This window comes from Staurois parvus, unplaced genomic scaffold, assembly GCF_062004578.1.
Source record: "Staurois parvus isolate SC_StPar_1 unplaced genomic scaffold, SC_StPar_1.0 ptg000192l, whole genome shotgun sequence".
Classification (NCBI taxonomy): Eukaryota; Metazoa; Chordata; class Amphibia; order Anura; family Ranidae; genus Staurois; species Staurois parvus.
In genome coordinates this window covers 3,428,303-3,446,229 of record NW_028317988.1, presented here as the reverse complement: position 1 = coordinate 3,446,229, position 17,927 = coordinate 3,428,303, and the positions used below count along the sequence as shown (strand labels likewise).

Here is a 17,927-nt window from a genome sequence, read left to right as displayed (position 1 = left end):
TCCCCCAGCTTTTATGCCCCGACCAGAGCTTCTTGGAGTGGCTATCTTTTTCCTGCTCACCCTGCTGCCTGTGGCCACGAAAAAAACTTCCTAGACCACGATTTTCTCTTACTCTCCGGGAACGCTTTCTTCTTATCCTGGGTGAACTCAAGGGCTCCCTGCAGCCCTGGCCCAAACACATAATCCTCCGAAAGGGGGAGACTGCAAAGCTTCAACTTGGACGCAGAATCGCCTGTTCACGTCTTCGACCACAAAGCTCTCCTTTCAGAATTGACAGATCTGGCTGCCAGCTTAACTGATTCCACTGATGCATCTGTCAGGGATCCAACCACTTTGAAGAGCAGTGGAAGAGATCTCAGAATTTGCTGCCTGGATGTGCCCGCCGAGATATGCATCTGTAACTGCGTCAACCAACAATCTAAGTTCCTGGCTAAATAGGTGGCTGCCAGTGCGGCTTCAGACTAATGGAAGTTGAATCTCATGCTCTTCGCAATAACACTTCCCCTCTCTTGTCCATGGCGTCCCTGAGAGACCCTATGTCGTCAAAGGCCAGGTCTGTCTTTTTAGAAACTTTTGAGAGAGATGCATCAAGTTTTGGAATCTAATTCCACGGTTGCGTTCCATCTTCCTTAAAAGGAAACCTTCCCCTAAGGCTGCCGGAGAAAAAAGGTTTTCTTTCGGGGTTCTTCCATTCCAATTTAATAGAATCCACCAAGGCACTATTTACCAGAAACACCCTGGTCTTCTTAACAATCAACCCCTCATACATAAGGTCATGCTTAGACACATGTACCTCCTCCTCTTCAATTTCTAGAGTGTCGTAGATAGCCTTGAGGAGGTCATCCACATCACCCAGTGTCAGTCTATACCGAGATCCCCTGGAGGAGTCACCCTCTGACCCCGAGTCTACCTGAGAGGAGGTATGTGACCAAGGATCCTCTTCCATTTCCTTGCCTCCCCCCCTCCTGGCTGGACTTGGACAGGGTTACTACACTGGAGGCTCAAGGTAAGGTTGTGGGAGGACTCTGCATTCTATCAATCAAGCCATTAAATGGCTGAAAGCTAGAAGCGATCTCATTTTAGAAAGTGAGAATTTTGTGACACGCTATCATTGACTCATCCTTAACCAGGCTATTAATACACTCAGGGCAAAGGGGCTTTTCCCAAGCTGAGCCTAACTTTGTTGCACATACTGCACACTTCCTTCTGGGAGCCTGCCGCCTGGGCCTTAACCTAAAAGCCAAACAGACCCCATAAAAGACAGGCTCCTACCCACTAGATCACCACTGTGTTGGGCTAAAGAAGGAACGTGCCCTCCCCATCACCCGTGGCTAATCCCAGGGACTGGGAAAAAAAGTACCACTCAGGGACAGCAAGTGAAAGCCCTCCTCGCACTTACTTGAGAGGTGCCAATGCCAGTGTTACCGCTTGGTGAGGTGCAATGTTCCCCATCCTTCCTCCAGAGTGATCAGCCAAGGCCTCCACGGGGTCTGCACTCAGGGTCAGAATGCCAGATCAGTCCTCACCAAAACACATTCACGAGACAGAAACCACCGTCTGGGGCACTCCCTGATGAGGTTACTTCCACTGGGAGCTGCCCCTGCAGCTTCTGGAATCAGCGTAGAATGCAGCTGCCCCCGCAAGCCATAGTCAGTAAGGAAGCTGTCGGCAAGCAACGTGGCGGGTGCTACTAACTAACAGAGGTCCTCTATCTCCCCGAGCACAGGCAGTGGCAGGGAGTGCAGCCCCACTCCACCACCAAGAGGGATCATGCCAGACTCAGGAAAAGGTACAGACAGGGAGCTACACCCAGGACAGCTCTGAGACATTGAGCCCCACACAGGTTCCTGAACATGCTTCCTTCCCACCCGGAGAAAACACAAAAACTGAACGGGAGACCAGGAGGGCCACCTCTTAAAGTGTATTGGCTAATAAGTTTCCTGTCCCAGAGAGAGGAGCTCAATGTCTCACAGGCTGTCCTGGAAGACAAGGGGAAAAGTTATTAATTTTTTCCAAAGCAGCCCACCACAGCATTACTCTGTGTTGTGGTGAGCTGCAGTGCATGTGCATTGGAGCTGCATTGTCCTCGTGCTTTTGGGTGCTATTCAAAATGACTGGCACTGCAAAACACAAATTCATGTAATATGCCTTGCAATAGTGCGTATTACCACAACACATAACGGAGGACTGTAAATGGGCCCTTACTGTAAGGTTACCAGATTTTCAAAATTAAATTTAGAGACATCCTACTGATCACATCTGCAAAACCATACCCTCATTTGTGGACACACCCACAAATTCACACACCCATTTTTTTTTTTTGCCCTGAAACAATTGGTCAGACTTTTGAAACAAGAGCCATGCTTTGAAAATATAAAGAAAATACCTGGGGTACCATGAGATTGGCAATTTGGGCGTGTCCAAATTGTGTTAGTAGTGGGTGGGGCTTAAAAGGGTATAGGTAAATAAAACCTCAACCTATTCTGCTATGAGTTGAGAGAGTGTACAGCAGAGTGCAGGGTCAGAATTGAAGGATAAGTTCAACTTCTGTAAAAATAAATAAAATAATAAATGCCCATCTTTTTTGCAGAAAAAAAATGTGCATTTATTATCTTCTTCAATACAGGGCCCTTTTACCCCCTTCCTGCCCAGGCCATTTTTCAAGGTTTCAGCTCTCTCACACTTTGAATGACAATTGCGCGGTCATACAACATTGTACCCAAACTAAAATTTTATTATTTTCTTCACACAACTAGAGCTTTCTTTTGGTGGTATTTAATCACCACTGGGGTTTTTATTTTTTGCTAAATTAACAAAAAAAGACCGAAAAGTTTGAAAAAAAAACACGTTTTTCTTTGTTTCTGTTATAAAAGTTTGTAAATAAATAATTGTTCTTCATAAATTTAGGCCGAGATGTATTCTGCTACATGTCTTTGGTGAAAATAACCCAAATTAGGATGTATTTTTTAGTTTGTAGGAAAGTTTATAGAGTTCACAAACTATGGTATAGATCTGAAAATTGATCAATCCTGAAGTACTGACAGCCAATCTAATTTTTTAAGGTCCAAGAATGTCAGAACAGTACAGATATCCCCCAAATGACCCCTTTTTGCAGAGTAGACAGACGTACTTCATAACAGGCATGGCGAGTTTTTTGAAGTTGTATTTTTTTTGTCATAATTTTTCGGAAAATTAAAAAAATTATTTTCACTATTTTTTTTTTACATACTGTCACCAGTGCAGTACAGCGTCATCATATAACTGGCATGGCGGTGATCAGGGACACTGACTGGTGACAGTATGAAAAAAAAAAATTATTATTTTTAATTTTATTACTTTTTTTTAAGATTTTTTTTTTCATATTTCACTATGACCAAAGTAGTACAATGTTACCATAGTAACATTGTACTACTTTGGGGAAGTGATCAGTATTTTTTTTTTTTTTTTACACAATTTGCTTATAGCAAAGAATTACTTTGCTATAAGCAAGCATTTACCTGAATGACATCGATTCATTTAGGGTTTTTTTTTTGTGCTTAGCTGTGATTTGGCCGTGGCTAATCACATGACACAGCTGGGCTGTGATTGGCTCAGCTTGTGCATGTGATCACTGTGACCATTCACAGCTAGACACACTTGTATACAATGGATGGCATGACAGGAAGCCATCCATTGTATACAACTGTCATGTGATCTGCTGTGATTGGTCACAGCAGGTCACATGGTACCGGCAACGGGGCCGGTACTCAGATCTGTCATCGGCCGTGTCCGAGGTACACTGCCAGTGACAGATCGCGCCGCTGCGCAGCTCTGCAGGCGCGCAAACTGTGCATGCCCGAAAGGATGCCATATGGCATCCACCTGGAAAGGTGAGGGTTTTTGCTGGCCGCCATTCGGCCATAGGCCGGGAGGGAAATGGTTATTTTCTTACACTGCAGCTTGAAAAGCACTGCACCCGCAATTAGCTTGCAGGTACAATTCCAGGATCCTGCAGATTCTGTCAGCTGTCTACCTGTACTTCCCATACAGGCAGACAGTTACTGAATTGTAGGAAGAATCAATGAAATACAAGACCATTCACCAGTGCCTTCGTGAGAACTACAAGCCGTCTGCCACAATGGAAAATGGTACTTGTAGTTAATTTTTTCAATTCAAAAATGATGTTTTTTTCTGGTTATTAAATTGGTTCTTCAGTCTATTCTACCAAAATTAAAAGTCAGCAGCTACAAACACTGTAGCTGCTGACTTTTCATAAACAGACACTCCCCTGCCCAAGGATCCAGCACCATGCACTCCCGAGTCAGTTTTTTCATTGGTCTTCGGTCCCCGGCTCCGGAATCTTAACTGTGGGCAGTCAGCTGTGACTATTTGCTGCTTCACAGCCAGCATCCCGCCGTACTGGGACCAATGAATGGTTCAGCAGCCTTCTGGGACCCGTGATGTGTCCCAGAAGGAGGCAGGCGGGGGGGGGGGGGGGGGGGGAGAGATAAACAGGAGTTCCATTTAAATGCCACCAAATGAAAGCTCTCTTGGTCTCCAAAAAATGATATACAATTCATTTGGATGCAGCTGAGTAATTCTCAAACTATCAAAGCACTGAAACCTGAAAAATGGCCTGGTAATGAAGGGGTTGTAACATGCTTCTACTGAAAAAAAACAGCTGTCCTCAGAACAAATGTCCCCATGGGAGTTTCTGCGTACCTCCTGTTCCAGTGACAACTGTAAAATTGTAGAACTCCCATCACTTTCTTGTGACAGAACTAACGAATGCCCATTTACAGGCGCACACACACAAAAAAAAAAAGAATTTCTGTTAATATTTATCTTTTAGAGAAGAAACAGAATGTGTGCATTATAGCATAAGTTCAGCTTTTTTAAAAAAAATAAGTACCTTTTTTTTTTTTTGCAGGTTAAAAAAAACCAACAAAAATGTGCATTTATAATTTTTTTTCAGGAGCCTGCAGAGCATTGCACCCACGATCAGAAAATATCGGGTGCGATGTCCCGCTCTTGCAGACGGTCACAATGGGATGTAACATGTTACTACAGGTGAGCTTACAGTGCCTTGAAAAAGTATTCATACCCCTTGAATCATTTAGTCATGTTACAACCAAAAACGTAAATATATTTTATTGGGATTTTATGTGATAGACCAACACAAAGTGGCACATAATTGTGCAGTGGAAGGAAAATGATACATGGTTTTTAAAATCTTTTACAAATCTGTGAAAAGTGTGGCATGCATTTGTATTCAGCCCCCCGGAGTCAATACTTTGTAGATCCACCTTTCACTGCAATTCCAGTTGCAAGTCTTTTTGGGGATGTCTCTACCAGCTTTGCACATCTAGAGAGGGACATTTCTGCCCATTCTTCTTTGCAAAATAGCTCAAGCTCTGTCAGATTGGATGGAGTGTCTGTGAACAGTAATTTTCAAGTCTTGCCACAGATTCTCAATTGGATTTAGGTCTGGACTTTGACTGGGTCATTCTAACACATGAATATTCTTTGATCCAAACCATTCCATGGCTCTATGTTTAGGATTGTTGTCCTGCTGGAAGGTGAACCTCCACCCCAGTCTCAAGTCTTTTGCAGACTCTAACAGGTTTTCTTCTAAGATTGCCCTGTATTTGGCTCCATCCATCTTTCCATCAACTCTGACCAGCTTCCCTCTCCCTGCTGAAGAAAAGCACCCCTACAACATGATGCCACCAGCATGTTTCACGGTGGGGATGGTGTGTTCAGGGTGATGTGCAGTGTTAGTTTTCCACCACACATAGCATTTTGCTCTTAGGCCAAAAAGTAAAATTTTGGTCTCATCTGACCAGAGCACCTTCTTCCACGTTTGCTGTGTCCCCCACATGGCTTCCCATAAACTGCAAATGGGACTTCTGATGGCTTCCTTTCAGCAATGGCTTTCTTCTTGCCACTCTTCCATAAAGGCCAGATTTGTGGAGTGCACGACGAATAGTTGTCCTCTGGACAGATTCTCCCACCTGAGCTCCAGATCTCTGCAGCTCCTCCAGAGTTACCATGGGCCTCTTTATTATTATTCTACAGGATTTATATAGCGCCAACAGTTTGCTCAGCGCTTTACAATATAACGGGAGACAATACAGCAGCAATACAGTTCAATACAAGAGGGATAGGAGGACCCTGATCCTTGGAGCTTACAATCTAAGAGACTCTTGGCTGCTTCTCTGATTAATACTCTCCTTGCCCAGCCTGTCAGTTTGGTTTAACAGCCATGTTTTGGTAGGTTTCCAGTTGAGCCATTCCCTTTCCATTTTTGGATGATGGATTCAACAGTGCTCTATGAGATGTTCAAAGCTTGGGATTTGTTTTTATAACCTAACCCTGCTTTAAACTTCTCTACAACTTTATCCCTGACCTGTCTGGTGTATTCCTTGGCCTTCATGATGCTGTTTGTTTACTAGTGTTCTCTAACAAACCTCTGAGGGCTTCACAGAACAGCTGTATTTATACTGAGATTAAATTACACACAGGTGGACTCTATTACTAAATTAGGTGACTTCTGAAGGTAATTGGTTCCACTAGATTTTAGGTAGGAGTATCAGAGTAAAGATGGTTGAATACAAATGCACACCACACCTTTTTAGATATTTATTTATAAAAAAAAAAGTTGAAAACCATTTTCCTTCCACTTCACAATTATGTGCCAGTTTGTGTTGGTCTATCACATAAAATCCCAATAAAATACATTTATGTTTTTGGTTGTAACATGACAAAATGTGGAAAATTTCAAGGGGTACAGGGGCGGACTGACAACTCATGGGGCCCCTGGGCAATAGGGGATCATGGGGCCCGTGTCCTCACCCACACTCAAACCACACCCAAAAAAGCCTATGAAAGGTACCAGGGACATTTCATGGGGCCCCCTACTGACCCCGGGCAGTGCCCGAGTTCCCCAATGGTCAGTCCGCCCCTAAGTATGAATACTTTTTCAAGGCATTGTATCCTTTCATTCACCGAGGAAATCTAATAATCTTCTAAGCAGTCAGCAATTCGCCATGTTTAGGAAATACATTTATTAGTATCCACAAGAATGCCAACCGCAGAGAACAAATCAATTACAGGATAGTCCATTTCTTGGTAGTATTTAAGTGATCCAAATGGTCAGCCAGGAATTTGTGTGGGGGGAATTTGGCCCGCTTTTGGGCCTTCAGCTCCTCAAACTGTCTCTGCCTCCTCTCTGTGGCATGCCGGAACTCCTGCTGTTTGGTCATGTAGGGCCGGCTAATCCAATACTCCGTCTCCGCTTCTATCTCCAGCTTCTTCAACATATTGTTCTTCATGCACCATGTGACCTCCCGAGGCCGTCTGTACTTGCCAATCCACTGGCGACCACCTATGCCTTTCCGCAGGACATTCGTCAGGAACATGGTCACTTTATACCTGAACAAACAAACAAGTTACCTTATTAAGTTATTAAAAACAAACACTGACTTTTTACAAGTGAGAAAGGAGATTTCAATGCTCTTTGTGTCCTTGCTGGGGAGATTTCAATCTTTTATTTGCTCTATTTTAGTCTGCTAAATATACTATTGACATTTTATTTTTTGCTTTATCTTTTCATAAGTGCGAGACATACCTGCTGATCCTGTAAGAAATTGTGTGAGCTGACCACTTCCTGTGCTTTCTGACTGAACGCAAGGAAGAGCTGAGAAGAGGAGGAGGAGAGGAAGAGATGAGGAGGGTTTATGGAGATAAGTAGGGAAAGCATGTGATGATGCAGAGGTGAAGGTGTTAAAAGAAATAAGGAAGAGGACAAGATGAGGTGGTGTTATGGAGATGAGGAAGGGCAGGCGGTGATGAGGAGGAGGGGTTATGGAGGTGAGGAAGGGTAGGAGGTGATGAGGAGGAGGAGTTATGGAGGTGAGGAAGGGTAGGAGGTGATGAGGAGGAGGGGTTATGGAGATGAGGAAGGGTAGGAGGTGATGAGGAGGAGGGGTTGTGGAAATGAGGAAGGGATGGAGGTAATGAGGAGGAGGGGTTATGGAAATTAGGAAGAAAAGGAGATGATGAGCATGGCTTATGGAAAGGAGGAAGGGGAGGAGGTGATGAGGATGGAGAGGACTTGATGAGAAGGGGGATTATGGACACGAGAAAGGGGAGGAGGGGTTATGGACACGAGAAAGGGGAGGAGGGGTTATGGACACGAGAAAGGGGAGGAGGGGTTATGGACACGAGAAAGTGGAGGAGGGGTTATGGACACGAGAAAGGGGAGGAGGTGATGAGGAGGGGGGTTATGGAAATGAGGAAAGGGAGGAGGTGATGAGGAGGATGAGGGGTTATGAAAATGAGGAAGGGAGGAGGCGATGATGAGCAAGGGTTATGGAGATGAGGAGGTGTTATGGAAATGAGGAAGGGAGGAGGTGATGAGCAGGGGGTTAGAAACATGAGATGTTATGGAAATGAGGAAGGAGAGGAGGAGGGGTTATGGAAATGAGGAAGATGAGAAGGTAACAAGGAGGAAGGGTATGGAAATGAAGTGATGAGGAGTGGTTATGGAGATAAGGAAGGGGATGAGACGAGATGAAGGATTATGGAGAAGAGGAGAGAGGACTGTGTTCTTTGTGCTTCATTAGAAATTATTATACAGAAATGAGGTAGGAATGGCTGACAACTTGCACTTTGGAATGCAGAATCAAAATACGCTGGGTTGTCATGTCAGAAAGGCAGGTAGTAGGCCACTATATTTCTTCTAGCGTGTTTAAAGGGACACACACTTTTTTTTTTCCCCCCCAAACAAGGGGGGAAAGGTCAGTGCGTCTTATGGAGCGAATATAAAGCGGCCGGTCCGGTATTTCTGCCGCCACCATGTCAGAATATCGGGCTGCACGATCAGCTCTCCTCTCCTGCAGGACTTTACCTGTTCCTCGCTCCAGCGGTACCCGCTCCCCCTCCCTCCCCAAAGGTCCGCAGTCTCTGGTCATCCCCTGCACTACGGCCGCAGTCTCTGGTCATCTCCTGCACTACGGCCGCAGTCTCTGGTCATCCCCTGCACTACGGCCGCAGTCTCTGGTCATCCCCTGCACTACGGCCGCAGTCTCTGGTCATCCCCTGCACTACGGCCGCAGTCTCTGGTCATCCCCTGCACTACGGCCGCAGTCTCTGGTCATCCCCTGCACTACGGCCGCAGTCTCTGGTCATCCCCTGCACTACGGCCGCAGTCTCTGGTCATCCCCTGCACTACGGCCGCAGTCTCTGGTCATCCCCTGCACTACGGCCGCAGTCTCTGGTCATCCCCTGCACTACGTCCGCAGTCTCTGGTCATCCCCTGCACTACGGCCGCAGTCTCTGGTCATCCCCTGCACTACGGCCGCAGTCTCTGGTCATCCCCTGCACTACGTCCGCAGTCTCTGGTCATCCCCTGCACTACGTCCGCAGTCTCTGGTCATCCCCTGTACTATATCTGCAGTCCATTGGTTCAGAATATTTTTTTTCTTGTTTTCCGCCTCTAAAATCTAGGTGCGTCTTATGGTCAGGTGTGTCTTATGGAGCGCAAAATACGGTATATATATGGAAATGCAATTGACTGCATCCAGGCTTGGACACCCGTCGTGACTGCAGGTAACCACTTGTATGGCTACATGTGAACAATGACAGCTGCTGTCCTCCTGTCCATACTTTGTTCAGGCTGAGCAGCCTGTTTGCATGTACCTGTCATTCCATGTGCAGGAATCTGATGATTCTTTCTGCTGGAATTCTGTGTATGTGGCTAAATGGCCATGTGAAGGAGGTCAGATCGAGCTTAAAATGGTATTAAATCCAAAAGCAAACATTATTATTATTATTATTATTTATTATTATACAGTATTTATAAAGCGCCAATAGTTCGCTCAGCGCTGTACATTACAAAGGGGGACAGAACATGTGACAGAACAATACCAATACAATGCAAAACATGAGGGGATCAAGGGCCCTGCTCTTTCGAGCTTGCAATCTAGGAGGGAGGGGGTGGCGCAACAGGAGGAGATAGCTGTGGGGGATGGAGTGGTAGGAAGAGTGGAGGAGGTCGGCAAGTTAGCAGGGGGTGGGGTAGGCTTCCCTGAAGAGATGGGTTTTCAGGGTGCGCCTAAAGGAGAGGAGAGTAGGTGATAATCTGATGGGTTGGGGCAGGGAGTTCCAGAGGATGGGTGACATCCTGGAGAAGTCCTGGAGGCGGACATGGGAGGAGGAGACCAGGGAACTAGAGAGAAGGAGGTCTTGTGAGGAGCGGAGTGTGCGTGTTGGGCGGTACTTGGATATTAGGTCAGAGATGTAGTACGGGGCAGTATGGTGGACAGCTTTGTACGTCAGCGTTAGGATTTTGAATTTGATCCGTTGCGCAATCGGAAGCCAGTGGAGGGATTGGCAGAGGGGGGTGGCAGAGACAGAGCGGTTGGAAAGGTGAATGAGTCTGGCAGCCGTATTCAGGATCGACTGAAGCGGGGATAGCCAGCGGCAAGGCAGGCCAGTGAGGAGGGAGTTTCAGTAGTCGAGTCGTGATATGATGAGGGAGTGGATGAGCTGTTTAGTGGTTTCTGGGGTTAGGAACGTGCGGATTTTGGCGATGTTGCGGAGGTGGAGTCTGCACGAGTTTGTTAAAGATTGGACTTGGGGCTGGAAGGATAGGTTGGAGTCCAGAATGACACCCAGTACTCTGGCCTGCGGGGCGGGTTTGATGGTGGAGTTGTTGGATGTGACGGAGAAATCAATGGGGGGTGGTGTCCGGGCTGGGGGGAAGACAAGAAACTCGGTTTTGGAGAGGTTCAATTTAAGGAAGTGGAGCGACATCCAGTCTGATATGTCGCTCAGTAGGTGTGTGATTCGGGCTGAGACCAAGGGGGTGAGGTGGGGGGTTGAGAGATAGATTTGTGTGTCGTCGGCATAGAGGTGGTAGTTGAAGCCGTGAGAGTGTATGAGTTGGCCAAGGGAGGAGGTATAGATGGAGAAGAGAAGGGGCCCGAGGACAGAGCCTTGAGGGACCCCAACAGAGAGGGGGAGTGAGGGGGAGGTGGTAGCATTATAGGTAACGCTGAAGGAGCGTTGTGACAGGTAGGATGAGAGCCAGGAGAGAGCAGAATCTCTGAGGCCGAGGGAGTGTAGTTTTTTGAGGAGGAGGGGGTGGTCGACTGTGTCGAAGGCCGCAGAGAGGTCAAGGAGTAGGAGCACTGAATAGTGGCCATTAGCTTTGGCGGTTAGCAGGTCGTTGGAGAGTTTGAGTAAGGCAGTTTCGGTGGAGTGTAGGGGACGGAAGCCGGACTGTAGGGGATCGAGGAGGTTGTTGTCGTTGAGGTGAGAGCATAGGCGGGTGTAGACTAGGCGCTCGAGGAGTTAGATGTAAATGGGAGCAGGGAGATGGGTCTGAGGTTGTTCGGGTCATTGGGGTCCAGGGAGGGCTTTTTAAGTATGGGGGTGATGTGTGCATGTTTCAGAGGGGAGGGGAAAGTGCCTGAGGAGAGGGAGAGATTGAAGATGTGGGTGAGGGAGCGTAGGATGGAGGAGGAGGAAGGTCGTAGGAGTTGTGAGGGGATAGGGTCGAGGGGGCAGGTGGTGAGGCGGGCATCAGAGAGGATCTTGGAGACTTCCTCGATGGTAGTAAGGTCAAAGGTGCGGAGTGTGGGGGGAGCTTCAGTATGAGGAATGTAGGGTGGGGTGGAAGAGGAGGTCAGAGCAGTGGTGGGGCCGTGGGAGAGGGGTGATGAGGGGGTAGCTGAGTGAGGGTGAAGGGGGTTGGAGAGAGTTTGAGCAGTGACGAAGTCCCTGCGGATTATGTCGAGGGGGAGGGGGGATAAGGGGGTAGCTGTGTGAGAGGGGACGGGTTGAGAGGGTGTGTGAGTTGCGGCAATGTCCTTGCGAATTGTGTCAATTTTGTTTTTGAAGTGATTGGCAATCTCAAGGGCAGTGAGTGAGGTGCTGGGTGGAGGTGGGGGTGGAGAGAGTAGAGAGTTGAAGGCAGAGAAGAGTCGGCGAGGATTGGAGGAGAGGGCCTTGATGAGGGTCAAGAAGTAGGCCTGTTTGGCAGCATGGAGGGAGGAGGTGTAGGTGCGGAAGGCAGATTTATAACGGGTGAAGGCTTGTTGGGATTTGGTTTTGCGCCATAGTCGCTCCAGGGCACGACTTTGTCGTTTGAGGGTTTTGGTGTGATCAGTCTGCCAGGGCTGGAGCGGTCGGGGTCTGATGTTGCGTGTGGTTAAAGGCGCTAGTGAGTCAAGGGCTGTTGAGAGCGCATTGTTGAAGGCGGTCAAAGCCAAGTCGGGGCAGGACAGGGGGAGGATGCGGTCGTGGAGTTGATCAGCTGCAGAGTGGAGGGAGGCAGGGTTAAGGTTGCGGAGGTTATGGCTGGTAGTAGTGTGACATTTGGAGGGGTAGGCATTGGAGGACGAGGAGATAGAGAAGGTAATCAGGTTGTGGTCAGAGAGAGGGAAGGGGGTGTTAGTGAGGTTGTGGGGAGCGCAGCAGTTGGAGAAGACAAGGTCCAGGATATTTCCGTCGGAGTGGGTGGTGGATTGTATGCACTGTGCAAGTGCAAAGGAGGAGGTTAGGTGGAGGAGACGGGCTGTGTCTGGGTTGTCGAGGTTGACAGGGATGTTGAAATCCCCAAGAATTATGGTGGGTAGCTCAGAGGAGAGGAAGAAGGGTAGCCAGGAGGAGAAGTCATCCAGGAAGCGGGGTATGGATCCAGGAGGCCGGTATATCACAGCAATCTTCAGGGGGGTTGGGGAGAATAGTCGGAGGCAGTGGGCCTCGAAGGAGGAGAAGGATAGGGAGGGGGGGTTTGGGAGGACTCGAAAGGTGCTCTGCGGTGACAGGAGCAGACCAACCCCACCACCTTTACGACCGTTAGGCCTGGGTGAGTGGGTCCAGGTGAGACCTCCGTAGGAGAGTGCAGCAGGGGAGGTAGAGTCAGTGGGCTGGATCCAGGTTTCCGTGATCGCTAGGAGGTTGAGGGAGCGGGAAACAAAGAGGTCGTGGATGGCGGTAAGCTTGTTGCACACTGAACGGGCGTTCAGGAGTGCACATGAAAATGGGGGGGGAGATTTTAGGGAGCAGGGGGACAGATACTAAGTTGTGGGGGTTGCAGTAGGACGTGGAGGCGGGAGGGTGTTGAGCGGGTGAGGGAGGTGGAGGGCCAGGATTCGGGGAGATGTCCCCTGCGGCTAGGAGGAGGAGAAGGGTGAGAAAGGTGGCATGGGAGCGGGATGTGCAGGAGTGTGAGAAACTCCTAGTGGAGGTGTTGGGGTCAGTGGGAGAGTGGAGTAATAGGAGGAGGTGGTGGGTGCCATAGAGGGGTGAGGGAAGCAGTGAGGACACGATATACAAATGTTTGGGAGGGGCAGAGGGATATATTGAATGGATTTTGGGAATGGAGGAGAGGAAAATGAGAAGGAGGAGTGGAAGAGGCATTTTGGGGAGGTGAAGAGAGCAATAGTAGGGAGATGATAGCAGTGAGGGGGAGATGTACAGGTTGTGGGGTGGAGCAGAGGGGTAAAGAAATGAGATTTGGGAACAGAGGGTAGTAATATGATAAGGAGAAGAGGGGGTGTATTATATAAAAGGTACACAGAGTGGGTCTCAGGCATGTAAGAGGTTTCCCAGGGTGTTTGCTTGCAGTCTTCCAGCATGCAGTAGAGCTTCTGGCTGTTGTTGTGTCTTCCTGCTGCTTAAGTTCAACTGCTGCGTTTAACTGCTTCTTCTATGCACTCGTTCTAAGCCGCACTCAATCTGAAGCAGCACCCCCATCAGAGATCTCCCCCATGAGCTGATCTAAATTTATAGGGAGATGCTCAAATGAGCATTCAACTCCACCCCAATTAGAAGCTGATAAAGATCACATGAGTAGTGGGGGTTGTTTCTCTCAGGAAACAGACACCAATCGTAAAACGGGTGCAGCTGGAGGTGAGAGCTGGTCAACATATACACAAATATAAATACACCATTTGTTCTGAATATAGCAGGAGTCAGTGCGTTTTGGAGTTAAGAGTGGAGGTAGGAGAAAGGTGCATTTACCCAGGAGGAAGGCAGCAGGAGTCAATGCGTTTTATATTGCACCTTACCCATTCTTAGATGTGATGGCTGCATTAGTTTTCTTTTTTAGGCTCTCTTATTTTCACCTGGTGATCTGGCCAGCAAGTCTGTTGTTTTTCAACAGAACAAGCTGTCTTGCAGATGTAGCAGTTAGGGTTTTGAGACAAACCATTTACTACTGACAGAGATGCTTACAATGATCAGCTTTTATTTATGTAAAACCTTTATCCCAAAAAGATAACAAAACGGTTTGCTGTAACTGATTATAAAGCATTAGCTGGAGTTTGGCTTCACTTTGCTAGTGTATTTAAATCTGAAAGTACAACACTCCCCGGATTAGCAATGCTGCTCTCCAAAGGTGCCCCTTCCTGCAGAGTAGGGGTACTCTAATACAGGAGGTGTCTTACTGGCCAGATCACCAGGTGAAAACAGGAGAGAAAAAAAAAAGACTAGCACAGAAGACAAATGCAGCCACCACATCTAATGACTGGTAAGCTTCAATATATTATGTTTTTGATTTGGGGTTGAATACCGCTTTAGCTTTTGTACACTTGCGATAAAGTTAGAAAACAAAACGAAAAAGTAAACCATACATCCCCCTTTCTCTCAACTGCCTGCCAAAATGGATAGCAACTTGAATGCTAATGCGCAGCGTACAAACAGGAAGAGGTGATTGAGGTCCATCACCCTACCTGGACACAGCTGTGGTTACAGGGATCCCTCTGCAGGACATCACCCATCTATGTGGATTACCTTAGCCCAGGGGTCTCCAAACTTTCTAAACAAAGGGACAGTTTACTGTCCTTCAATCTTTAGATAGGCCGGACTGTGGCCAGTGGCAGTAGAAGTGTCTTGGTGTCAGTGGGAGTAAACAGTGTTCTCTTTTTGGTATTAGGTGGAGCAGTGCCCCGCCGCGGCCCGTCAGCTCGGGGAGGGGAGCAGTGCCCCGCCGCGGCCCGTCAGCGCGGGGAGGGGAGCAGTGCCCCGCCGCGGCCCGTCAGCGCGGGGAGGGGAGCAGTGCCCCGCCGCGGCCCGTCAGCGCGGGGAGGGGAGCAGTGCCCCGCCGCGGCCCGTCAGCGCGGGGAGGGGAGCAGTGCCCCGCCGCGGCCCGTCAGCGCGGGGAGGGGAGCAGTGCCCCGCCGCGGCCCGTCAGGTGATTCTCAGTATCTACACATGGATGTGGTCCATAGAATGAGATGTTTTCTAATATACATCCTCAAGATGGTGGACATTGTCCCAAGAAATATGTTGGACGCTCACCACATTAACACATGCAATATGCACTTATATCATACTTTGTCACAACAATCCTGCCGACAGCGCCATTTGTTTATTGTCATAAAGCCCCCACTGACAGCGCCGTACTTTACTCCTCACAATACACTTGGCAGCAGCGCAGCCAGAGTCCTGGAAGTTCCAGACAAACATGGACTGTCTATTGGCACAGTTCAGGCATCACCCCAATTGTGACAGCAATCAGATCACCGGCAATGGAAGTTATGGAGGGGGAACATGCCGAAATCAAAATTTATGCTGCAGGGGATGCCCAAAAATCTGACTTGTATCATAGTGCAGACTTCTGGCAAAATCAGTCAGCCAATCACACAAGCATAAAAAAGAAATTTCTGGGGGACGTTCTGCACACCATCTGTGTACAGAACACCTCTAGGTTGCCATATTGCACTTTACAGAACATGATAGCGCTGCAGATTGAAAAGGAAAGATCATTTTTAAAAACATCAATGACTTGAGTCACAATTGGATACGCTATGTTATCATATTTTTTTTTTTTTTTGCAAATTTTTTTCCCATGAAAGTGGAGGTTTTTTTTTTTTTTTTTTTCATTTTAAAGTCTGCGGAGATGCGAAAAAACTAAAACCTGTAAGTGCAAAACACAAACACAAAAAAGTGCACTTAAGGGTGCCTTTGTCCAACCCCCAAAGGGGGCTGATCCTCGGGGGTGCAAGACTCCCGACAGGGACAAAGGGTTTCCAACATGGTCCACCTAGCCAAAAGGCCTTGCGGACCCCTTTCCTTGTAGCTAATAGAAGCTGACCAGCAAGTACTAGGTCAGGGAGCTCTCCTGAAGAGAGACCCCCTCCCCCAGGAAGTAAGGGGAGTAAGGAACCTAAAGGCCACACATCTTCCCCCTGGACTTCAGGGTAGGCCTGAGGGCCCACACCCTCCATCCAAGTGAGAAAAAAAAAAACACACATAAGTGGAAGGTGACAAACAGTAAGGGAAAAATAAATAAATAAGTGGCCGTCCAATTGTGCACTGGCTGCCCTGAGGCCCCGTAACAAATACAATTGCCCTGGAAGGCCTAGCCCTAAAAGGCAAAAAATGTTTGGAACAATGACCATGTGCACTGTTCACACTTGGGATCCCACCTCCATGTGCTACTAAGAGCACCCCTGAGGCGACCACTCCCAGGGGGCACTGCTCTGGACTCTCTGCCTCCCCGGCCCCTGGCCAGACAAGGTAGACCCGTTTGAATCAGGAAGAACTGGGCCTCTCCGGTTTTCCCAGGGGAATTACTCCCGGGCCCAACAGCCTGTGGACGCCTCGGTTTCTCTTCCAGATGGTACTAGCCTTCAGAGCCCCCATCATACCAGCAGGGGTAGGCCCCTTTCACACAGGCGATCCATATGTCCGTTTTTCACCTGTCCGTTTACACCCATGTATTTCTATGGACTAGCGGATGTAAACGGATGATCGTCTGTTTACATCCATTAATGTCCGCATCCATAAAAAAAAAAAAAAAAAATGGCTGTTAAGCGGAAGGAAACCCTATTTTTCTTCTGTTAAAAAAACAGAACGGACGTAAATGGATGAAAAGTAGATGCAAAAGGACATAAACTGATGAAAAACAGATGTGAGCAGACAAAAAAAAAAAAAAAAAAAAAGGATGAAAAGTTGATTTTTTTTTTTTCTTGGAAAAAAACAATGCCTGTGTGAAAGGGGCCTTACTATACAGCCAGCCATCCTCTCCGAAAAGCAAGAATGACGGTGGAGCGCCCCTACTGGACACTGATAAGAACAGATACTACACTTGATCTTAGCCAAAAGGCCAAGAAAGGGGAGTTACCCTTTAATGTAGAACTTTTTTTTTTTTTTTTTTTCACATTTGGATAGGTGGATTAAAACCCTCTGTCAGGTCGTTATTGCTCTCTGTACCCGTTAGGGAGATTCACCCTCCCTCCGGGTCAAGAGATTCACCCTCCCTATTTGTCAGAAAATCCTGGATTTTGGGGTTCCCCGGCCCAGGAATAGAGGGGGAAATCTATTAATAGGCACTCTATTGACACCCCAGAATTTCAATCACTTTGGAGAGATTTCCTCTCACTTCCTGTATTGGCTATGGGACAGGAAGTGAAGGGAAATCTCCCAAATGGGGACACAGACATCAAGGATCTGACAGGGGTTATAACTCTCCTCTTCCAAAATGAGAGAGCAAAGCTTTGCCAATAGTTCTCCCTATATCAGGTGCCACACCCTATGAAAATCCCATATATCTGGCTGCCATGCTGATCCGTCGCCTCCACATCACGACCTTCCTTCTGTGGGTCATCAGTATATATCAGCCAGGTAGGTAGTCATTATGGAAGGCGGTGATCAGTGGCCCCCCCTGGGATACATTTCCAGGACTCAGCTCTATAATGGGACACTAGTTCTGGCAATCACCACATGACTCCATCTAGCCCATCCTCAGTGGACACACTACTCACCTCTGACCTCCACCTTGGACGGTATGTACCTCCTAATGTTGGCAGCTATGTCGTCCCACTGAACCAGCTGCTCTCTATTGCCCTTCAGCGTGCGAACTCTGATAGCTCCCTTCCCCGGAAATTCCTCAGCCGCCATATTTGTTTGGGGCCAAACCTAAGGCTAAATGG

The 17,927-nt window shown here is 47.9% G+C and overlaps 1 protein-coding gene and 1 pseudogene across 1 annotated transcript; both read right to left on the bottom strand.

Annotated features, from left to right (window-relative positions):
• Positions 1–7,022: 7,022 nt before the first annotated feature.
• On the bottom strand, positions 7,023–17,903 carry MRPL57 (mitochondrial ribosomal protein L57). The gene is made up of 2 exons (XM_089677805.1): positions 17,760–17,903; positions 7,023–7,413 (listed from the first exon to the last, which is right to left on the bottom strand). The coding sequence occupies exon 2, from the start codon at positions 7,398–7,400 to the stop codon at positions 7,089–7,091; it is 312 nt and encodes a 103-aa protein (XP_089533931.1). The 5' UTR covers positions 7,401–7,413; positions 17,760–17,903; the 3' UTR covers positions 7,023–7,088.
• LOC149461767 (U2 spliceosomal RNA) lies at positions 16,942–17,114 on the bottom strand (annotated as a pseudogene).
• Positions 17,904–17,927: the final 24 nt, after the last annotated feature.